Source organism: Mytilus trossulus, chromosome 9, assembly GCF_036588685.1.
Source record: "Mytilus trossulus isolate FHL-02 chromosome 9, PNRI_Mtr1.1.1.hap1, whole genome shotgun sequence".
Taxonomy (NCBI): domain Eukaryota; kingdom Metazoa; phylum Mollusca; class Bivalvia; order Mytilida; family Mytilidae; genus Mytilus; species Mytilus trossulus.
This window is the reverse complement of record NC_086381.1, coordinates 72,929,231-72,955,574: the sequence shown is the minus strand read 5'-3', so window position 1 is coordinate 72,955,574 and position 26,344 is coordinate 72,929,231. Positions and strand designations below refer to the sequence as shown.

The 26,344-nt window shown below is 33.8% G+C and overlaps 1 protein-coding gene across 2 annotated transcripts in view; it reads left to right on the top strand.

Moving 5' to 3' along the window:
• LOC134683369 (glycerol-3-phosphate phosphatase-like) overlaps positions 1–26,344 on the top strand; it is a 47,678-nt gene that overhangs the window by 15,271 nt on the left and 6,063 nt on the right. For both annotated transcript variants that reach the window (XM_063542635.1, XM_063542636.1), the window contains exons 2-6: positions 13,623–13,690; positions 14,400–14,492; positions 20,493–20,630; positions 23,079–23,144; positions 23,490–23,637. In XM_063542635.1, the coding sequence (XP_063398705.1) occupies positions 13,623–13,690; positions 14,400–14,492; positions 20,493–20,630; positions 23,079–23,144; positions 23,490–23,637 (513 nt within the window). The remainder of the gene's footprint in view (positions 1–13,622; positions 13,691–14,399; positions 14,493–20,492; positions 20,631–23,078; positions 23,145–23,489; positions 23,638–26,344) is intronic.

Below are 26,344 nucleotides of genomic sequence, written 5' to 3'. Positions count from 1 at the left end.
TTCTCATACTGTAGGACATCCAACAAGTACCTATTATACTGAAGGACATTCAACAAGAACCTACTATACCAATAGGATATCCAACAAGTACCTGTCATACTGTATGACATTCAACAAGAACCTACTATACCAAAAGGACATTCAACAAGAACCTGTCATATTGTAGGACATTCAACAAGAACCTACTATACTGTAGGACAATCAACAAGTACCTTTCATACTGTAGGACTTTCAACAAGAACCTTCTATACCAATAGGAATTCCAACAATTACCTCTCATACTGTAGGACATCCAACAAGTACCTATTATACTGTAGGACATTCAACAAGAACATTATATACCAATAGGATAACCAACAAGTACCTGTCATACTGTATGACCTTCAACAAGAACCTACTATACCAATAGGACATTCAACAAGAACCTGTCATACTGTAGGACTTTCAACAAGTAGCTATTATAATGTAGGACATTCAACAGGAACATACTATACCAATAGGATATCCAACAAGTACCTGTCATACTGTAGGACATCCAACAAGAACCTACTATACTGTAGAACAATCAAAAAGTACCTTTCATACTGTAGTACTTTCAACAAGAATCTACTATACCAATAGGATATCCAACAAGTACCTCTCATACTGTAGGACATCCAACAAGTATCTATTATACTGAAGGACATTCAACAAGAGCCTACTATACCAATATGATATCCAACAAGTACCTGTCATACTGTATGACATTCAACAAGAACCTACTATACCAATAGGACATTCAACAAGAACCTGTCATACTATAGGACATTCAACAAGAACCTACTATACTGTAGGACAATCAACAAGAACCTACTATACTGTAGGACAATCAACAAGTACCTTTTATACTGTAGGACTTTCAACAAGAACCTACTATACCAAAAGGACATTCAACAAGTACCTATCATACTGTTGGACATTCAACAAGAACCTTCTATACCAATAGGATATCTAACAATTACCTGTCATACTGCAGGACATTCAACAAGAACCTTCTATACCAATATGACATTCAACAAAAACCTGTCATACTGTAGGACATCCAACAAGAACCTACTATACTGTAGAACAATCAAAAAGTACCTTTCATACTGTAGTACTTTCAACAAGAATCTACTATACCAATAGGATATCCAACAAGTACCTCTCATACTGTAGGACATCCAACAAGTATCTATTATACTGAAGGACATTCAACAAGAGCCTACTATACCAATATGATATCAAACAAGTACCTGTCATACTGTATGACATTCAACAAGAACCTACTATAACAATAGGACATTCAACAAGAACCTGTCATACTATAGGACATTCAACAAGAACCTACTATACTGTAGGACAATCAACAAGTACCTTTCATACTGTAGGACTTTCAGCAAGAACCTTCTATACCAATAGGATATCCAACAATTACCTCTCATACAGTAGGACATCCAACAAGTACCTATTTTACTGAAGGACATTCAACAAGAACCTACTATACCAATAGGATATCCAACAAGTACCTGTCATACTGTATGACATTCAACAAGAACCTACTATACCAATAGGACATTCAACAAGAACCTGTCATACTGTAGGACATTCAACAAGAACCTACTATACTGTAGGACAATCAACATGTACCTTTCACACTGTAGGACTTTCAACAAGAACCTTCTATACCAATAGGATATCCAAAAATTACCTCTCATACTGTCGGACATTCAACAAGTACCTATCATACTGTTGGACATTCAACAAGAACCTACTATACCATTAGGACATTCAACAAGTATCTGTCATACTGTAGGACATTCAACAAGAACCTACTATAATGTAGGACATTCAACAAGAACATTCTATACCAATATAATAACCAACAAGTACCTGTCATACTGTATGACATTCAACAAGAACCTACTATACCAATAGGACATTCAACAAGAACCAGTCATAGTGTAGGACATACAAAAAATACCTATCGTACTGTAGGACATTAAATACGAACCTACTATACCAAGAGGACATTCAACAAGAACCTGTCATACTGTAGGACATTCAACAAGTACCTATCATACTGTAGGACATTCAACAAGAACCTACTATACAAATAGGATATCCAACAAGTACCTGTCATACTGTAGGACATTCAACAAGAACCTACTATACTATAGGACAATCAACAAGTACCTTTCATACTGTAGGACTTTCAACAAGAACCTTCTATACCAATAGGATATCCAACAATTACCTCTCATACAGTAGGACATCCAACAAGTACCTATTTTACTGAAGGACATTCAACAAGAACCTACTATACCAAAAGGATATCCAACAAGTACCTGTCATACTGTATGACATTCAACAAGAACCTACTATACCAATAGGACATTAAACAAGCACCTGTCATACTGTAGGACATTCAACAAGAACCTACTATACTGTAGGACAATCAACATGTACCTTTCACACTGTAGGACTTTCAACAAGAACCTTCTATACCAATAGGATATCCAAAAATTACCTCTCATACTGTCGGACATTCAACAAGTACCTATCATACTGTTGGACATTCAACAAGAACCTACTATACCATTAGGACATTCAACAAGTACCTGTCATACTGTAGGACATTCAACAAGAACCTACTATAATGTAGGACATTCAACAAGAACATTCTATACCAATATAATAACCAACAAGTACCTGTCATACTGTATGACATTCAACAAGAACCTACTATACCAATAGGACATTCAACAAGAACCAGTCATAGTGTAGGACATACAAAAAATACCTATCGTACTGTAGGACATTAAATACGAACCTACTATACCAAGAGGACATTCAACAAGAACCTGTCATACTGTAGGACATTCAACAAGTACCTATCATACTGTAGGACATTCAACAAGAACCTACTATACAAATAGGATATCTAACAAGTACCTGTCATACTGTAGGACATTCAACAAGAACCTACTACACCAATATGACATTCAACAAGTAACTGTCATACTGAAGGGCAATCAACAAGAACCTACTATACCAATAGATATCCAACAAGTACCTGTCATACTGTAGGACATTCAACAAGAACCTTCTATACCAATAGGACATTCAACAAGAACCTGTCATACTGTAGGGCATTCAACAAGAACCTACTATACTGTAGGACATTCAACAAGTACCTTTCATAATGTAGGACTTTCAACAAGAACATACTATACCAACATGATATCCAACAAGTACCAGTCATACTGTAGGATATTCAACAAGAACCTTCTATACCAATAGGATATCTAACAATTACCTGTCATACTGCAGGACATTCAACAAGAACCTTCTATACCAATATGACATTCAACAAAAACCTGTCATACTGTAGGACATCCAACAAGAACCTACTATACTGTAGAACAATCAAAAAGTACCTTTCATACTGTAGTACTTTCAACAAGAATCTACTATACCAATAGGATATCCAACAAGTACCTCTCATACTGTAGGACATCCAACAAGTATCTATTATACTGAAGGACATTCAACAAGAGCCTACTATACCAATATGATATCCAACAAGTACCTGTCATACTGTATGACATTCAACAAGAACCTACTATACCAATAGGACATTCAACAAGAACCTGTCATACTATAGGACATTCAACAAGAACCTACTATACTGTAGGACAATCAACAAGAACCTCTTTCATACTGTAGGACTTTCAACAAGATCCTTCTTTACCAATAGGATATCCAACAATTACCTCTCATACAGTAGGACATCCAACAAGTACCTATTTTACTGAAGGACATTCAACAAGAACCTACTATACCAATAGGATATCCAACAAGTACCTGTCATACTGTATGACATTCAACAAGAACCTACTATACCAATATGACATTCAACAAGAACCTGTCATACTGTAGGACATTCAACAAGAACCTACTATACTGTAGGACAATCAACATGTACCTTTCACACTGTAGGACTTTCAACAAGAACCTTCTATACCAATAGGATATCCAAAAATTACCTCTCATACTGTAGGACATTCAACAAGTACCTATCATACTGTTGGACATTCAACAAGAACCTACTATACCATTAGGACATTCAACAAGTACCTGTCATACTGTAGGACATTCAACAAGAACCTACTATAATGTCGGACATTCAACAAGAACATTCTATACCAATATAATAACCAACAAGTACCTGTCATACTGTATGACATTCAACAAGAACCTACTATACCAATAGGACATTCAACAAGAACCAGTCATAGTGTAGGACATACAAAAAATACCTATCGTACTGTAGGACATTAAATACGAACCTACTATACCAAGAGGACATTCAACAAGAACCTGTCATACTGTAGGACATTCAACAAGTACCTATCATACTGTAGGACATTCAACAAGAACCTACTATAAAAATAGGATATCCAACAAGTACCTGTCATACTGTAGGACATTCAACAAGAACCTACTACACCAATATGACATTCAACAAGTAACTGTCATACTGAAGGGGAATCAACAAGAACCTACTATACCAATAGATATTCAACAAGTACCTGTCATACTGTAGGACATTCAACAAGAACCTTCTATACCAATAGGACATTCAACAAGAACCTCTTCTCATACTGTAGGACATCCAACAAGTACCTATTATACTGAAGGACATTCAACAAGAACCTACTATACCAATAGGATATCCAACAAGTACCTGTCATACTGTATGACATTCAACAAGAACCTACTATACCAAAAGGACATTCAACAAGAACCTGTCATATTGTAGGACATTCAACAAGAACCTACTATACTGTAGGACAATCAACAAGTACCTTTCATACTGTAGGACTTTCAACAAGAACCTTCTATACCAATAGGATATCCAAAAATTACCTCTCATACTGTAGGACATTCAACAAGTACCTATCATACTGTTGGACATTCAACAAGAACCTACTATACCATTAGGACATTCAACAAGTACCTGTCATACTGTAGGACATTCAACAAGAACCTACTATAATGTAGGACATTCAACAAGAACATTCTATACCAATATAATAACCAACAAGTACCTGTCATACTGTATGACATTCAACAAGAACCTACTATACCATTAGGACATTCAACAAGTACCTGTCATACTGTAGGACATTCAACAAGAACCTACTATAATGTAGGACATTCAACAAGAACATTCTATACCAATATAATAACCAACAAGTACCTGTCATACTGTATGACATTCAACTAGAACCTACTATACCAATAGGACATTCAACAAGAACCAGTCATAGTGTAGGACATACAAAAAATACCTATCGTACTGTAGGACATTAAATACGAACCTACTATACCAAGAGGACATTCAACAAGAACCTGTCATACTGTAGGACATTCAACAAGTACCTATCATACTGTAGGACATTCAACAAGAACCTACTATAAAAATAGGATATCCAACAAGTACCTGTCATACTGTAGGACATTCAACAAGAACCTACTACACCAATATGACATTCAACAAGTAACTGTCATACTGAAGGGCAATCAACAAGAACCTACTATACCAATAGATATCCAACAAGTACCTGTCATACTGTAGGACATTCAACAAGAACCTTCTATACCAATAGGACATTCAACAAGAACCTCTTCTCATACTGTAGGACATCCAACAAGTACCTATTATACTGAAGGACATTCAACAAGAACCTACTATACCAATAGGATATCCAACAAGTACCTGTCATACTGTATGACATTCAACAAGAACCTACTATACCAAAAGGACATTCAACAAGAACCTGTCATATTGTAGGACATTCAACAAGAACCTACTATACTGTAGGACAATCAACAAGTACCTTTCATACTGTAGGACTTTCAACAAGAACCTTCTATACCAATAGGAATTCCAACAATTACCTCTCATACTGTAGGACATCCAACAAGTACCTATTATACTGTAGGACATTCAACAAGAACATTATATACCAATAGGATAACCAACAAGTACCTGTCATACTGTATGACCTTCAACAAGAACCTACTATACCAATAGGACATTCAACAAGAACCTGTCATACTGTAGGACTTTCAACAAGTAGCTATTATAATGTAGGACATTCAACAGGAACATACTATACCAATAGGATATCCAACAAGTACCTGTCATACTGTAGGACATCCAACAAGTACCTAACATACTATAGGACATCCAACAAGTACCTATTATACTGAAGGACATTCAACAAGAACCTAATATACCAATAGGATATCCAACAAGTACCTGTCATACTGTATGACATTCAACAAGAATCTACTATACCAATAGGACATTCAACAAGAACCTGTCAGACTGTTGGACATTCAACAAGAACCTACTATAGCATTAGGACATTCAACAAGTACCGAACATTCTGTAGGACATTCAACAAGAACTTACTATAATGTAGGACATTCAACAAGAACATTCTATACCAATAGGATATCCAACAAGTACATACTGCAGGATATTCAACAAGGACTTACTATACCATTAGGACATTCAACAAACACCTGATATAACTAGATGAAATTCAACAAGTACCTACTACGATATTTGTCATGAAATAAGCAATTTATACATAGTATTAGAAATGAATTGTTTCTGTACCGTGATTGGCCTCTAATTCCTAAACAGTTAGGGCCATAACCGCCAAAATGCATCCCAACCTTCCTTTTCCAGTATGGAACCTTATGGTACAATTTCAGAAAGATCTATACACTTACACACAAGTTAGTGTCTGGAAACTCAAAAAATGCTTATTTGGACCGCTTTTTAGGTCCTTTTAAAATTCTTAAACTTGTGACCATAACCCCCAAAATCAATCACAACCTTCTTTTTGTGGTTTCATAGAGATCCATTTACTTAAACTAAAATTATTGTCTGGAAACTAAATGTCTTCGGACGACGCAAACGACGACGACATGATACCACAATACGACTGCAAATTTTTTTTGCGGTCGTATACAAATTATTGTTACATTGAAGTGCATTAATGTAACAATAACGCAATGTAACATGATAGCCGTAGACCTATAAAATATGTTACATTTGTAATTATTCAGATCCCTACCCAACCATTTATTCCGGCAACTACTAGTAGTCTCCAATGTAACACTAATGTTTTTGTAATTTAGATGTAGCCAGTGCAATAAAAATATCTACAATATGTGTTGTCCAGTGCGGGTAGCTGACTATGCAGTATGGGCTTTGCTCATTGTTGAAAGCCATACGGTGACCTATAGTTGTTACGTCCTGTGTCATTTGGTCTCTTGTGGCGAGTTGTCTCATTGGCAATTACACCACATCTTCTTTTTTACAATTATGGAGAGTTGTCTCATTGGTTATCATACAACATTTTCTTTATTAATATAAGCCCTTTATTAAGCAGCATAACTTATACAGTATTTTCACATCTTTTTCTTTCTGATTGTGAATAATTAATATACGTCAATTGAAAGTACATGTATATTGACGATCTTGACCCTGGCTACACAAACACATACTAATGATATACACACAGTCAATGCCTCGTTAGTTCTGTTTATACTTTCGAACAAAATTTAAGAAAGCTTGATTGATTGGTGGATTGTTTAACGTCCAGTGGCAAATAGTTCATGCATGTTCAGGACAAAATGCAAATAATGATAAATATAACAGTAAGCTAAGTCCTGCAATAGGGGTCGTTGAGGACGAAGGTCTGGGAATTTGGAAATCCCATGCATTGGCAAATGAGGGTTTAATGGATAGGAACAGAAATGTAGAATTTCAGTAGACCACTGGCCTACGAACCCCTCAAAGAGTTGTTGCAAGTTTCTTAACGTGTAGAGAGCGTGGCATTCTCTCTCCGTCATGCATCCGATTTAACATCACCATTTTGACCTGAATTGACTGCGTCTGTATACATCCTTTACAGCCAAACGGACGCCCAACTTTGGCACGGTTTTATATAGGTAGAATGAAGACCAAGTGGGAAGCTAATTGAAAACCAGCAACTAATTAACAAAAAATCATGTGTGTAATTGAGGTTTCAATAAGTCCTTACGTAAAAATTAAATTTACGCCGCGTTCCAGAGATGGACATGAACAGCTTCTCTTTTGGCGAATAATTTGTCATTACAGCTCATTTACTTATAACTAAGTTGAGGTTTATTCTAGCATTTGTTGATAGAAGCGAAATGATCTGAACGAAAGTTCTAGTTATATTTACTATATAAAGGGAGATATGATGACATATTATTATATCCAATACTCCATTCACTAATGCTTACTAGTGTATACATGATAAAAAAAAACTTACAAATCGCTTATGTCGAATTGTCGACCCAAGTAAATAAATTGATCGAGAATTTAGTCAGTGGTACACTTGAAGATCCTTGAATGTGACATTAATTATGTTTTGATTTTTTCATGAACTTAAATATTGATATGAATAGATCTTTTCAAAGCTCTGATAGGGGCAATGCAGAATATTGAACCACGGTACTGTGGTATGTTTGCCAAATATCGGTCATTGTCAATTTGTTTTGTCCCTAAAACGCTTTTATTTTGGCAAGTTCAGAAACTATTAAAAGAAAATTTAATTAAACATTTAATATTTAATAGTTTATAATCATTAAATAGTTCAAACTTTCCTAAAATACTTGTCAGGGTCGATATAAGATGGTCCGAGTTAACTTAACATAGACTAGTCTCCAAAATTTCTACCGACCGACTTGTCTAATAATCATCATTAAAGCGTTTGACAGATAATGATTGATTTGCCTTATATTAAACGCTAAGGTTACATTGATGTTGATTTTTTAATATTAATAAATGATTTTTTAATATTAAAAAATCAGCGTATTATTTAATATTAAAAATTCATTTATTAATATTAAAAAATCAGACTGAATATTTAATATTAAAAAATGATTTTTTAATATTAATAAATGATTTTTTAATATTAAATATTCATTTATTAATATTAAAAAATCAGCGTATTATTTAATATTAAAAATTCGATTTATTAATATTAAAAAATGATTTTTTAATATTAAAAAATCATTTATTAATATTAATAAATGATTTTTTAATATTAATAAATAGGGAATAAATTCCACAACGGCTTGCCATATTATTGGCCTTATTCAAAAGACAAATATCTAGTTACATTTAGTCAGAGACATATGTCTCTCATTTAGTCAAGGATGTATACACTGTGTATCATCGCCACCGGAAATTGGGTACTAACGAAGCGGAGAGAAATAGAAAAAAAAGTAAACAAGTTAGGAATTCGTTCAATTTAAAGCATTTCCACTCATCTGATGAGGGTGCCGCTTAATAAATGATTTTCTGATATACAATTCTTTAAATTATTAGGCCGATAAGTACAAAATAAATACAAAATTTTGTGTAACACTCCAAAACTTGCCACTTAGTACCGGAAAATTTCGAGGTCTGTCGTCCTCTGTAGCCCCATTCTCAAGATATTGAACTATTTTTCATTATTTTTCCAGACACGATTTTAGATTATTATAGTGTGGCATCATATTTAATGAAATTTGTTGTCAAAAACATGTTATTTGAAGAATATGGACAAAAACATCGTTTGTTTGTTGTACGGCGAATTGCAGGACGTTGTACGGCGAATTGCAAAATAACAACTTTTGTCTGTACGGCGTCTTGCAATATATTTTGATTTTAAGAGGAAATTTATCACTGTTTAGATAATATCAAGTGACAATATTTTGTTGATATCAAAGCTTTACAGGCTTACAAACATACAACATGTCTTACTTATCAAATATTATTAAATATATGCCGTTAATTCAGTTCGGGAGGCCCCGCTTTTCGATTTTGTAAAAAAGTGTTTTTTTTCAACCAAATTATCCTAAACACATTAATATATATATCGTTATAGTACTAACGACTGTAAATGTTGTCTTATTTGTTACTAGTATTAGGGTGAAATTTTGTAAGTTCATTAAAATAAACCGTCCATTCATCTTTTGTTGGTGCTAGTTTTTTTGTTTTTTTTTTAGATAAAAACAGTTAAGATGTGGTATGATAGCAAATAACATGTTAACAACACCTCGATTTTGCCAAAAACAATTAGCAACAAATTTTAAATGCTGATAAGAGTTAACAGCAACTTTAATTACACATGGACAGACAATTGAACGGTTGAAAAAGCAGACGGAGTGATTGACTCCAAGAAAAAAGACTATGTCATGAATAATCGAAAATGCTTCAAACACCAAAAGGGAGGCTTCTTCTGGTTATGTATATTGTTGAGTAAATGTTTTGTGTCAATCAATCGTAGAAAACTTGGGTTATCGTCATGACGTAGGAAAGTGTAACAAACAGATAGAATGAGTGAATAATATGGGCGCGAACATTTTTTTAATGGCGGGAGCTCTTACAAATTATAGTTACATCTCAGTCAGGGTATTCATACGACTCATTGCTTACATGATTTTATTAAAAGGAATTACGAAGGTTTACTGATTTTTATTTTAAATCATCAAAACCAGTGTATAAATCAGAAAGTAACATGTAAGGTGTCACAAGTTGAAGCACTGTTTAATCTCCATCTAAATTGATAAAAAGAAGCCTTGGTCTATCTTTAGATTCATTCAGAATTTCTTAGACTAGCAAATTTGATTTTAATTTGAGAACCAATTCCTATTTTTTCGGCCTCTTCTACCAGGCCACACTGTTCAGTTATTTTACGAATTGCAAATTGAAAAGGCATCTTATTTTTCACAATTCCATCTAGGTACTCTGGGTCGATATAACTTATCAAACATTCCATATACACGTGAATTATTTTCGTCATAGGACTGACCAGGGTTTCAGCTGCATAAGTGGCCTTTCCTTATTTCATTTTTAAAATTTTGATTTATTTGTATGTTTCAAGAAACAAACATTGAACTTCGACCCCCTTTTGTAGTTAATTTATTGCTCACTTAGGAGACAGCTTCAGGTATACCATACAAGTTTAGTTTCGCATTATATAGCCATGGTGAATTTTCTAAATATGAGCGTTTTTGTACAATTGAATTGAGTTTTAGATAGTTGAATAATGATAAAGCCTTTCTAGTGGGTTTATATGAACATTTAGATTATTTTTAGCATGTTTTATAAGCCATTGTCCAGTTTGACCGTCCAAGCGTTCCTATCCGTATCGCCATATATTTTGAAAATTTTGTATTGTTTTTTCAACCGAGATTCGACGCTCGATCTTTTTAATTCAATTTCATGGAGAAAAAACAGCAGAAATGCATATGATTTTTTTTACCTCTTGATAGATATATGTCTATGGTTTCAGGAAATGTATCACTCTTATTGATTGAAATTTTCCTTTGGACCAAATTTTTCAGATCTTTGTGACATGTTCAACCCCCTATTTTGCAATATTTGGTATCAAATAATTGCTCATTGTTGCCATAGTTACAACAACAAAAAAGAGATTATATTTCACCATTATTACTGTTGGAAATCAAATCTATGGACGATTCTCTTTCCATAAATATACACATGCATAACTCAAATATTAAGCCTTATTTATTAGGAAGGAAGGGAAAGAGGAAAGAGGGTGTTTAAAAATTATGAGTGTCAATTCTCAGTTTTTTTCCTATCTGTGACTTGACACACCTAGTGCATAATTTTCTCGCTGCGTTGAGTTGTTTCTTCTATTTGGTCGGGCTTCTGTTTCTTTGACATTTCATTCATTTCCATTCTCAATTTAATCAAGGATTTACTAAACTCACTGAAGATTTTTTTAAAGACATGTACAGTTACATATAATTATGCTGTTTATGTCACTCCTTTGCGGAAGCAACGTTAAGTAAGAGATGGACAGCAAATTTTAATGTGATTCTTGTTAATAATAGTTAAGATCAGTTAACAGAGAAAATAATGTCAAAAACAGTGAACACTTTAAGTATAAAGTAACAGATAACAAGAATCTCAATTTCAAATAAACAGTTAACATCATTGCAAATTTTAACAAAACAGATTACAGACAGTGGGTCGAAAACAGTTAACAGTTTTTTAAAATTTATCAGTCAAATAACAGTTTTAAACAAATTTAAACATTGAAAAGGACAAAAACAGTTTAACATAAAAAGAATCCCCCCACACCTTAGATATTTGAACTTAATACTTTATTTTCTTTGAAAGGACGCGGTAAATAACTATTCTAAAATTAGCAAGTTGCCATACAGTTGAAAACAAGTTGCCATACAGTAAATTTATCGACACGAGCAAGTTGCCGTACCCTAGACTTTATTTTTTATGCTCTATATTCTTTAAAATGCATCTTTTTGACAACAAATTTCATTAAATGTGATGCCACACTATAATAATCTAAAATCGTGTCTGGAAAAATAATGAAAAACAGTTCAATATCTTGAGAAGACGATAGACCTCGAAATTTTCCGGTACTAAGTGGCAAGTTTTGGAGTATTACACAAAATCTTGTATTCATTTTGTACTTATCGGCCTAATAATTTAAATAATTATATATCAGAAAATCATTTCTTATGCGGCAACCTCATCAAATGAGTGGAAATGCTTTAAATTGAATGAATTCTTAACTTGTTTATTTTTTTTTCTGTTTCTCTCCGCTTCGTTAGTACCCAATTTCCGGTGGCGATGATACACAGTGGTATATTAGATGTTAGTTAAACATCCTTGATTTAGTCAAACACTTTGATTTTAGCTGTTCAGTGAACGTCTTTTGTGTGTTTAGGGGCGTCGTCACTTCCGATCCAAATTTGAGCGAGTGGTGCATGGAAAACTATAATGCTATTTTGTACAAATAATTAATTACTCAGCAAAATTAAATTCTCATGATTGACAATCAGCACTGGGAATTGTGATTAAGTACTTCACAGAACAATTTAACCATTATTTGTAGTTTATCCTGCCCAATGACAATCAATATGAATAGGGATTTTGTGTTGTTTTTATTTTATCACACACAATTGTGGTAATATGTGAAGTCTGACATTCTGTAGCTTGATTAAAAAAATTGGGATGAATACATTATATTATATTTTTGAGCATTATCATGATAATATATAAACAATTTTTAAAATTCTATTATATTTGAATCTTGACCCCAAATCTGTTTTATTCATGTTTTTTTTTATTTTAGAAAACCTTTAACATAAAAATGATCAACAGTAAAGCTATAAACAACAAAAATTGATTAGCAGTATGTTTCTAAGTTGAGTGTAATGTTGGTTTTTTGCTGAACTAGTATACATTTTTGTTAAGAGGCCTGGACAGGTTTTGGTCTCTTTTAAAGTTATCATGGTCATTGCCAATTTCCATTCTCAATTTTACATAACCATGTTTGGAATTAACATCAACCAAGAATCTGGAAATTTTTTCACCTAATTTTTGTCATTTTAAGATAAATTAATTTAAACGTTATTGCCCTTTAAAAAAAAAACCACTCAAACTCCATCTTTAGTCAAATGCAATCTGTGTGTATAGGTATTTTCACCAATGATTTGTTTTTAAGGAGTTTTATGGGAAGCAAGTAAAGAAATTCCCGGTAGTGCTGATACTATTGCTGCTCTAAGGAAGTTGGTATGTAAATACATGTATCTGTTGTAATAGAAAAATAAAGATCAACACAAATGTGCACAAACGCTGTCTTATGCTTCTGAGAGAGTTGTCACATTAATGCAATGTATTTCTACATTAGAAAATGCCTGTACCAAGTCAGGAATATTACAGTTGTTATCTATTCGTTTGATGTGTTTGGACTTTTGATTTTGCCTTTTTATTTTTGATTTTCCTTTTTGAATTTTCCTCGGAGTTCAGTATTTTTGTGTTTTTACTTTTCATTAATAACAATAAGAAAATAAGGAGATGTGGTATGATTGCTAATTAGACAACTATCCACCAAACTTAAAATAAAGTGGATGTATTCAATTGTAGACAACCATATGGCCTTCAACAATGAAAAAAAAACCATACCACATACATTTTGTAGTAGGCTATAAAAGGCCCTGACATGAAAAATATGAAACATTTCAATGGAGAAAATAAACTGGTTATTTTATATAACAACACAAAACAATTTAAGAAATACAAATATGACATGAACCAAAGACTACCACTGAAATACAGGCTCCTGACTTTGGACTTATAGAATGTGACAGGTTAAACTAGTAATTTCCATTAGTATATTATAAGTATCTGTTGTAAGAAATAGAATGTGACAGGTTAAACTAGTAATTTCCATTAGTATATTATAACTATCTGTTGTAAGAAATATTAATGTTTATTTCAGGGGAAGAAGATATTTTACATTACAAATAACAGTGGTAAAACAAGAAGCCAATATGTTGAGAAATGTAAAAGTTTGGGGTTTCATGCTGCTGAGGTATGTTATAAACTAGAAGCCAATATGTTGAGAAATGTAAAAGTTTGGGGTTCCATGCTGCTGAGGTATGTTATAAACTAGAAGCCAATATGTTGAGAAATGTAAAAGTTTGGGGTTTCATGCTGCTGAGGTATGTTATAAACTAGAAGTCAATATGTTGAGAAATGTAAAAGTTTGGGGTTCCATGCTGCTGAGGTATGTTATAAACTAGAAGCCAATATGTTGAGAAATGTAAAAGTTTGGGGTTTCATGCTGCTGAGGTATGTTATAAACTAGAAGCCAATATGTTGAGAAATGTAAAAGTTTGGGGTTCCATGCTGCTGAGGTATGTTATAAACTAGAAGCCAATATGTTGAGAAATGTAAAAGTTTGGGGTTCCATGCTTCTGAGGTATGTTATAAACTAGAAGCCAATATGTTGAGAAATGTAAAAGTTTGGGGTTCCATGCTGCTGAGGTATGTTATAAACTAGAAGCCAATATGTTGAGAAATGTAAAAGTTTGGGGTTTCATGCTGCTGAGGTATGTTATAAACTAGAAGCCAATATGTTGAGAAATGTAAAAGTTTGGGGTTCCATGCTGCTGAGGTATGTTATAAACTAGAAGCCAATATGTTGAGAAATGTTAAAGTTTGGGGTTTCATGCTGCTGAGGTATGTTATAAACTAGAAGCCAATATGTTGAGAAATGTAAAAGTTTGGGGTTTCATGCTGCTGAGGTATGTTATAAACTAGAAGCCAATATGTTGAGAAATGTAAAAGTTTGGGGTTTCATGCTGCTGAGGTATGTTATAAACTAGAAGTCAATATGTTGAGAAATGTAAAAGTTTGGGGTTCCATGCTGCTGAGGTATGTTATAAACTAGAAGCCAATATGTTGAGAAATGTAAAAGTTTGGGGTTTCATGCTGCTGAGGTATGTTATAAACTAGAAGCCAATATGTTGAGAAATGTAAAAGTTTGGGGTTCCATGCTGCTGAGGTATGTTATAAACTAGAAGCCAATATGTTGAGAAATGTAAAAGTTTGGGGTTCCATGCTTCTGAGGTATGTTATAAACTAGAAGCCAATATGTTGAGAAATGTAAAAGTTTGGGGTTCCATGCTGCTGAGGTATGTTATAAACTAGAAGCCAATATGTTGAGAAATGTAAAAGTTTGGGGTTTCATGCTGCTGAGGTATGTTATAAACTAGAAGCCAATATGTTGAGAAATGTAAAAGTTTGGGGTTCCATGCTGCTGAGGTATGTTATAAACTAGAAGCCAATATGTTGAGAAATGTAAAAGTTTGGGGTTCCATGCTTCTGAGGTATGTTATAAACTAGAAGCCAATATGTTGAGAAATGTAAAAGTTTGGGGTTCCATGCTGCTGAGGTATGTTATAAACTAGAAGCCAATATGTTGAGAAATGTAAAAGTTTGGGGTTTCATGCTGCTGAGGTATGTTATAAACTAGAAGCCAATATGTTGAGAAATGTAAAAGTTTGGGGTTCCATGCTGCTGAGGTATGTTATAAACTAGAAGCCAATATGTTGAGAAATGTAAAAGTTTGGGGTTCCATGCTTCTGAGGTATGTTATAAACTAGAAGCCAATATGTTGAGAAATGTAAAAGTTTGGGGTTTCATGCTGCTGAGGTATGTTATAAACTAGAAGCCAATATGTTGAGAAATGTAAAAGTTTGGGGTTTCATGCTGCTGAGGTAAGTTATAAACTAGAAGCCAATATGTTGAGAAATGTAAAAGTTTGGGGTTTCATGCTGCTGAGGTATGTTATAAACTAGAAGCCAATATGTTGAGAAATGTAAAAGTTTGGGGTTCCATGCTGCTGAGGTATGTTATAAACTAGAAGTCAATATGTACAGAAATGTAAAAGTTTGGGGTTTCATGCTGCTGAGGTATGTTATAAACTAGAAGCCAATATGTTGAGAAATGTTAAAGTTTGGGGTTTCATGCTGCTGAGGTATGTTATAAACTAGAAGCCAATATGTTGAGAAATGTAAAAGTTTGGGGTTTCATGCTGCTGAGGTATGTTATAAACTAGAAGCCAATATGTTGAGAAATGTAAAAGTTTGGGGTTTCATGCTGCTGAGGTATGTTATAAACTAGAAGTCAATATGTTGAGAAATGTAAAAGTTTGGGGTTCCATGCTGCTGAGGTATGTTATAAACTAGAAGCCAATATGTTGAGAAATGTAAAAGTTTGGGGTTTCATGCTGCTGAGGTATGTTATAAACTAGAAGCCAATATGTTGAGAAATGTAAAAGTTTGGGGTTCCATGCTGCTGAGGTATGTTATAAACTAGAAGCCAATATGTTGAGAAATGTAAAAGTTTGGGGTTCCATGCTTCTGAGGTATGTTATAAACTAGAAGCCAATATGTTGAGAAATGTAAAAGTTTGGGGTTCCATGCTGCTGAGGTATGTTATAAACTAGAAGCCAATATGTTGAGAAATGTAAAAGTTTGGGGTTTCATGCTGCTGAGGTATGTTATAAACTAGAAGCCAATATGTTGAGAAATGTAAAAGTTTGGGGTTCCATGCTGCTGAGGTATGTTATAAACTAGAAGCCAATATGTTGAGAAATGTAAAAGTTTGGGGTTCCATGCTTCTGAGGTATGTTATAAACTAGAAGCCAATATGTTGAGAAATGTAAAAGTTTGGGGTTTCATGCTGCTGAGGTATGTTATAAACTAGAAGCCAATATGTTGAGAAATGTAAAAGTTTGGGGTTTCATGCTGCTGAGGTATGTTATAAACTAGAAGCCAATATGTTGAGAAATGTAAAAGTTTGGGGTTTCATGCTGCTGAGGTATGTTATAAACTAGAAGCCAATATGTTGAGAAATGTAAAAGTTTGGGGTTCCATGCTGCTGAGGTATGTTATAAACTAGAAGTCAATATGTACAGAAATGTAAAAGTTTGGGGTTTCATGCTGCTGAGGTATGTTATAAACTAGAAGCCAATATGTTGAGAAATGTAAAAGTTTGGGGTTTCATGCTGCTGAGGTTTGTTATAAACTAGAAGCCAATATGTTGAGAAATGTAAAAGTTTGGGGTTTCATGCTGCTGAGGTATGTTATAAACTAGAAGCCAATATGTTGAGAAATGTAAAAGTTTGGGGTTTCATGCTGCTGAGGTATGTTATAAACTAGAAGCCAATATGTTGAGAAATGTAAAAGTTTGGGGTTCCATGCTGCTGAGGTATGTTATAAACTAGAAGTCAATATGTACAGAAATGTAAAAGTTTGGGGTTTCATGCTGCTGAGGTATGTTATAAACTAGAAGCCAATATTTTGAGAAATGTAAAAGTTTGGGGTTTCATGCTGCTGAGGTATGTTATAAACTAGAAGCCAATATGTTGAGAAATGTAAAAGTTTGGGGTTTCATGCTGCTGAGGTATGTTATAAACTAGAAGCCAATATGTTGAGAAATGTAAAAGTTTGGGGTTCCATGCTGCTGAGGTATGTTATAAACTAGAAGTCAATATGTACAGAAATGTAAAAGTTTGGGGTTTCATGCTGCTGAGGTATGTTATAAACTAGAAGCCAATATGTTGAGAAATGTTAAAGTTTGGGGTTTCATGCTGCTGAGGTATGTTATAAACTAGAAGCCAATATGTTGAGAAATGTAAAAGTTTGGGGTTTCATGCTGCTGAGGTATGTTATAAACTAGAAGCCAATATGTTGAGAAATGTAAAAGTTTGGGGTTTCATGCTGCTGAGGTATGTTATAAACTAGAAGTCAATATGTTGAGAAATGTAAAAGTTTGGGGTTCCATGCTGCTGAGGTATGTTATAAACTAGAAGCCAATATGTTGAGAAATGTAAAAGTTTGGGGTTTCATGCTGCTGAGGTATGTTATAAACTAGAAGCCAATATGTTGAGAAATGTAAAAGTTTGGGGTTCCATGCTGCTGAGGTATGTTATAAACTAGAAGCCAATATGTTGAGAAATGTAAAAGTTTGGGGTTCCATGCTTCTGAGGTATGTTATAAACTAGAAGCCAATATGTTGAGAAATGTAAAAGTTTGGGGTTCCATGCTGCTGAGGTATGTTATAAACTAGAAGCCAATATGTTGAGAAATGTAAAAGTTTGGGGTTTCATGCTGCTGAGGTATGTTATAAACTAGAAGCCAATATGTTGAGAAATGTAAAAGTTTGGGGTTCCATGCTGCTGAGGTATGTTATAAACTAGAAGCCAATATGTTGAGAAATGTAAAAGTTTGGGGTTCCATGCTTCTGAGGTATGTTATAAACTAGAAGCCAATATGTTGAGAAATGTAAAAGTTTGGGGTTTCATGCTGCTGAGGTATGTTATAAACTAGAAGCCAATATGTTGAGAAATGTAAAAGTTTGGGGTTTCATGCTGCTGAGGTATGTTATAAACTAGAAGCCAATATGTTGAGAAATGTAAAAGTTTGGGGTTTCATGCTGCTGAGGTATGTTATAAACTAGAAGCCAATATGTTGAGAAATGTAAAAGTTTGGGGTTCCATGCTGCTGAGGTATGTTATAAACTAGAAGTCAATATGTACAGAAATGTAAAAGTTTGGGGTTTCATGCTGCTGAGGTATGTTATAAACTAGAAGCCAATATGTTGAGAAATGTAAAAGTTTGGGGTTTCATGCTGCTGAGGTTTGTTATAAACTAGAAGCCAATATGTTGAGAAATGTAAAAGTTTGGGGTTTCATGCTGCTGAGGTATGTTATAAACTAGAAGCCAATATGTTGAGAAATGTAAAAGTTTGGGGTTTCATGCTGCTGAGGTATGTTATAAACTAGAAGCCAATATGTTGAGAAATGTAAAAGTTTGGGGTTCCATGCTGCTGAGGTATGTTATAAACTAGAAGTCAATATGTACAGAAATGTAAAAGTTTGGGGTTTCATGCTGCTGAGGTATGTTATAAACTAGAAGCCAATATTTTGAGAAATGTAAAAGTTTGGGGTTTCATGCTGCTGAGGTATGTTATAAACTAGAAGCCAATATGTTGAGAAATGTAAAAGTTTGGGGTTTCATGCTGCTGAGGTATGTTATAAACTAGAAGCCAATATGTTGAGAAATGTAAAAGTTTGGGGTTTCATGCTGCTGAGGTATGTTATAAACTAGAAGCCAATATGTTGAGAAATGTAAAAGTTTGGGGTTCCATGCTGCTGAGGTATGTTATAAACTAGAAGTCAATATGTACAGAAATGTAAAAGTTTGGGGTTTCATGCTGCTGAGGTATGTTATAAACTAGAAGCCAATATGTTGAGAAATGTAAAAGTTTGGGGTTCCATGCTGCTACTGAGGTATGTTATGTCAGGATTTGTACATAGATTAATGCTGCATTCACATGTAATTCAAATTCAAATGGCATGAACAAATTGAATTAGTTTAATTCACATTGGAAACGTTTTATGTCCAAACATAAATTCGAATTGCAATGTGCATCAAATTCACTTAACCATGTTAACTGTCAGAGCGATGTTAACTTTTAATTCGTACTAATAAAAAAGCATTTCTAATGCGAATTGGTTGGATAACGCGATTAAGACAATTCAAATTAAAAAAAGAAGAGTGTGTGAATGCGATTAGTAAATTTGAATCAAATTCAATTTTGAATTTAAATGAACGTGTGAACGAGGCATAAATACTCAGGATTTATATCATCTTGGTAATTTTAGAAAATCTCATTTCTTAAAAATCAACTTTTCAATTGCATTTAAACTTGTTAAAAGTTTCAAAAAATGTAAAGTTGATTTGAATAAGTTTCCAATTGAGTCTAAATTTATTAAAGAAAATATTTAATATATAGAAAAATAGTTTCAGTAGGGAAGTAAAAAAAGCTATTTGTTTCCATTGAAATTTCAGGCATTTAAGGAAGGAAGAATAAAATAAACATTGAGTTTCAATAATCAATCTTCATGATCTTGTATCTGGTTTAAAAGAGGCATTTATACTTGTAATCTTGTTTTAAATAGAATTTGGAAATATTCTTCTGTAGACTATAATTATAAAAATCCTAATGTTATATAATTCAGGAGGATGTGATATGTACAGGTCATGCTGCTGCTCAATATATAAAAGCTCAGAATCTAAAGGGTAAAGTCTACTGTGTTGGTAATACATCCATGGGAGTGGAGTTAGATAGCTTTGGTATAAAACATTTTGGTATAGGGGTAAGTAAGAATAAAGGATGTACATGTACCTGTATGTTTTTTTAACATTTTAATATAAATTTGATATTTAAGAAATAGTGTATTAGAGCTCAATCAAAGTGAGGTATTCTAATTTTTACTTATACAGGCATCTCCCAATTTTTAGCTCACCTGGCCCGAAGGGCCAAGTGAGCTTTTCTCACCACTTGGCGTCCGTCGTCCTCATCATCCGTCGTCGTCGTCGTTAACAATTTACATTTTGAACTTCTTCTAGAGAACCACTGAATGGAATGAAACCAAACATGGCATGAATGTTCCTTATGAGGTGCTGACCAAGTGTTGTTACTTTGTAGACGATCCATCATCCAAGATGGCCGCCAGCGGGGGACTTAGTTTAACATAGGACCCTATGGGAAATGCATACAACTGACTTCTTTTTGTGAACCACTGAATGGAATGAAACCAAACATGGCATGAATGTTCCTAATGAGGTGCTGAACAAGTGTTGTTACTTTGTAGCCGATCCATCATCCAAGATGGCCGCCAGCGGGGGACTTAGTTTAACATAGGACCCTATGGAAACTGCATACAAATGACTTCTTCTAAAGAACCACTGAATGGAATGAAACCAAACATGGCATGAATGTTCCTTATGGGGTGCTGACCAAGTGTTGTTACTTTGTAGTCGATCCATCATCCAAGATGGCCACCAGCAGGAGACTTAGTTTAACATAAGGACCCTATGGGAAATGCATACAAATGACTTCTTCTAGAGAACCACTGAATGGAATTAAACCAAACATGGCATGAATGTTCCTTATGAGGTACTGACCAAGTGTTGTTACTTTGTAGCCGATCCATCATCCAAGATAGCCGCCAGGGGGGGACTTAGTTTAACATAGGACCCTATGGGAAATGCATATAAATGACTTCTTCTAGAGAACCACTGAATGGAATGAAACCAAACATAGCATGAATGTTCCTTACGGGGTACTGACCAAGTGTTGTTACTTTGTAGCAGATCCATCATCCAAGATGGCCGCCAGCGTGGGACTTAGTTTAACATAGGACCCTATGGGAAATGCATACAACTAAACTTCTTTTTGTGAACCACTGAATGGAATGAAACCAAACATGGCATGAATGTTCCTTATGAGGTGCTGACCGAGTGTTGTAACTTTGTAACCGATCCATTATCCAAGATGGCCTCCAGTGGGGACTTAGTTTAACATAGGACCCTATGGGAAATGCATACAAATGACTTCTTCTAGAGAACCACTGAATGGAATGAAACCAAACATGGCATGAATGTTCCTTATGAGGTGCTGACCAAGTGTTGTTACTTTGTAGCCGATCCATCATCCAAGATAGCCGCCAGGGGGGGACTTAGTTTAACATAGGACCCTATGGGAAATGCATATAAATGACTTCTTCTAGAGAACCACTGAAGGGAATGAAACCAAACATAGCATGAATGTTCCTTATGGGGTGCTGATCAAGTGTTGTTACTTTGTAGCAGATCCATCATCCAAGATGGCTGCCAGCAGGGGACTTAGTTTTCCATAGGGCCATAAGGGAAATACATACAATTTTTCTTCTTTTAGAGAACCACTGAATTGAATGAAACCAAACATAGCTTAAATGTTCCTTTCCTTATGAGGTTCTGGCCAAGTGTTGTTAATTTGTAGCCAAATTTTATATTTATTTTTTATATGATTTCAAAAACGCAGGTAGAATCAGGTGAGCGATACAGGCTCTTGAGAGCCTCTAGTTTTTATACTTAATGGTTGAGTGCAGCTGGGTCTTTGATGATTTTGATTTACTGCTTAATGTTCAGCAGCAGATATTACATACATATTCAGGACAAGATGATAGTGAAATGCACTTATATTATTTTATGTTCCCTGAAAAAAAGTCATCACTTCATAATTATGGACACATGGAATGTTTACATAGAGATAACTATATGTCCATATGTCTATCTGTCTGTCTGAACCTTCATTTATCCAAATCAAATAAAATAAATCATGAATAACTTAGGTATCCCTTCAATTAGAATGAAATGAAATTATATTTTTGGAAGCTTATTGACTTTGGGGTCAATAAATCAAAGGACTAAGTTGCTGTTAATAGAAATAGAAATATCCATATCACTTTTTCTGTAAGTAAATTTTAAAAAAGATTGTTTTTAGATGAAAGTTTTTCTTTGCTTCTTTGGTTTATAATTAAACTTGCATAGATATAAGATAAGCAAATGAATCCTTTTTATTTAAACTCATTTTTCTCAAGCACAAAGTCCTTGCTTAGCCATATTTTTTTGACTGAACACTGAAGTATCCAAACATAATTTGGGACACATTTGTACAGATGAAAAAAGAGCTATTAGTATTTAACTTCATTTTTTTCAATAGATATGGAGTTTTGTAAGCATCAATAGGGTAATGTGACTTGTTTTATTTATCTTTATAGCCTGATGAAGTTCCAGGATCTATTGAACAAATTGGAATTCAACAACACGTAAATCTTGATCCAGAGGTAAGCAAAAACTCTTACATAACATGAACACAGTATTCTTGAAAATATGTTCTACAGTTACATGGCCAGGAAAAATGTTATCAATAAACATGGGATTACAAAAACCTTAAACCAGATGAAAACAAAACTTGACTGGTCGTTTTATAAAAGAAGACTGTTCACAACAGCTGAAACAATGAAATAAACACATTTCTTAATTTTTTATAATGGATGGATGCCCTATTAATGTATGCACAAATTTATTATTTATATTACACAGAAAATTATTCAGATTACCAGGTGTTCATTTTGTTGTGCATATTCAAATATCCCTTCTCATGTGATGGTTTGTTAATCTATTTACAGGTCAGCTGTGTACTTGTTGGATTTGATCCACATATAAATTACATGAAGATGACAAAAGCTGCTAGCTATATCAGAAAGAATGGAACATTGTTTGTAGCCACAAATGAGGATACACATTTACCATTAGCTGGGGATCTAGTTGTACCTGGTGAGTGAAGGCTTTGAAAAAGAACCAGCAAGGGGTTCCCATATGATTACAAAATATGCATAGAATATTGTATTGTATCAATAGAGAGAATATAGATTTTATTTTTATTTCTTTAATTTTTAGCTCACCTGTCCCGAAGGGACAAGTGAGCTTATGCCATCACTTGGCGTCCGTCGTCGTCCGTCGTCTGTCGTCCGTCGTCTGTCGTCGTAAACTATTTCAAGAATCTTCTCCTCTGAAACTACTGGGCCAAATACTTTCAAACTTTAACTGAATGTTCCTTAGGGTATCTAAATTATAAATTGTATCCGAAGTTTTGATCTATCAACAAACATGGTCGCCATTGCTAAAAATAGAACATAGGGGTCAAATGCAGTTTTTGGCTTATATAACTCAAAAACCAAAGCATTTAGAGCAAATCTGACAGGAGTAATATTGTTTATCAGGTCAAGATCTATCTGCCCTGAAATTTTCAGATGAATCAGACAACCCGTTGTTGGGTTGCTGCCCCTGAATTGGTAATTTTAAGGAAATTTTGCTGTTTTTGGTTATTATCTTGAATATTATTATAGATAGAGATAAACTGTAAACAGGAATAATGTTCAGCAAAGTAAGATTTACAAATAAGTCAACATGACGGAAATGGTCAGTTGACCCCTTTAGGAGTTATTGCCCTTTATAGTCAATTTTTAACCATTTTTCGTAAATCTTAGTAATCTTTTACAAAAATCTTCTACTCTGAAACTACTGGGCAAAATACTTTCAAACTTCAACTGAATGTTCCTTAGGGTATCTAGTTTGTAAATTGTATCCGAAGTTATGATCTATCAACAAACATGGTCGCCATTGCTAAAAATAGAACATAGGGGTCAAATGCAGTTTTTGGCTTATAACTCAAAAACCAAAGCATTTAGAGCAAATCTGACCTGGAGCTATATTGTTTATCAGGTCAAGATCTATCTGCCCTGAAATTTTCAGATGAATCAGACAACCTGTTGTTGGGTTGCTGCCCCTGAATTGATAATTTTAAGGAAATTTTGCTGTTTTTGGTTATTATCTTGAATATTATTATAGATAGAGATAAACTGTAAACAGCAATAATGTTCAGCAAAGTAAGATTTACAAATAAGTCAAATGACGGAAATGGTCAGTTGACCCCTTTAGGAGTTATTGCCCTTTATAGTCAATTTTTAACCATTTTTCGTAAATCTTAAAAATCTTTTACAAAATTCTTCTCCTTTGAAACTACTGGGCCAAATACTTCCAAATTTAACTGAATGTTCCTTAGGGTATGTAGTTTGTAAATTGTATCCGAAGTTATGATCTGTCTACAAACATGGTCGCCATTGCTAAAAATAGCACATAGGGGTCAAATGCAGTTTTTGGCTTATAACTCAAAAACCAAAGCATTTAGAGCAAATCTGACCTGGGGTTATATTGTTAATCAGGTCAAGATCTACAATGTATCTGCCCTGAAATTTTCAGATGAATCAGACAACCTGTTGTTGGGTTGCTGCCCCTGAATTGATAATTTTAAGGAAATTTTGCTGTTTTTGTTTATTATCTTGAATATAATTATAGATAGAAATAAACTGTAAACAGCAATGATGTTCAGCAAAGTAAGATCTTCAATTAAGTCAATTTGACCAAAATTGTCAATTGACCCCTTAAGGAGTTATTGCCCTTTAAGGACTTTTTTTCGCAATTTGTTCATCATGTTGACTTACTTTAAAAAATCTTCTCCTTTGAAACTGCTGTATCAATTTCAGCCAAACTTAGGCTAAATGAGTTTCAGAGTATTTAGTATAAATTTTATATTTTATTTCCTTGTATGTCAAGAAACATAGCTACTATGGCTAAAATAGAACATAGGAGAAAATGATTATTTTTTTTGGCTTTTGAAGAAAATAGGACGATCCAAAAAACATTTAAATAAATTGAAAAGCCAAAATAATCATTGATGAGAGATGTAACCAAAAGAATTAAGGTGAGCGATTCAGGCTCTTGAGAGCCTCTTGTTTTAATTTACAAATTATTAAAAGATAACAGGAGTTCTGTAAAATTATATTAGCCTTGAGTGTTCTTTTATAGATTTTGTTTTACAAATTTTTAAATAATTAGTCTTTCTGTATAAACTAGAGTAATAAGAGTATATCATTCATTACTTAGTTTTCTGAATAAGGTAAACATATCAATCTGTATGTTATTTTCATTAGATCAGACTTTAATATTCCAACCTTAAATATTTTGGAATTTTTCATGTCCCTCCTACAAAAGTAGAGGGGCATTATGTTTTATGGTCTTTGCATCTGTTTGTCCATCTGTTCTTTCTTTCTTTCGTCTGTCCCTTTTCAGGTTAATGTTTTTGGTCAAGGTAGTTCTTGATGAAGTTGAAGTCCAAACAACTTGAAACTTAGTACCAAGTTCCCTATGATATGATCTTTCTAATTTTAATGCCAAATAAGAGTTTTTATCCCAATTTCACGGTCAAATGATACAAGTGATACCAGGGTTTATAAAGTGACACATATCAAATATTTTAAAATACTTAAATTTTTAAATCATTGTGTGCATTTATTATTGCAATTTTGTTATTTTAGACTATAAGATGAATTCAATTTTAGATATATTCAGAAAACTCCTGTTTGATGCATATACAAAATTAAAAATGTTTTAATCATTGCAATTATAACCCTGTCACATTTTT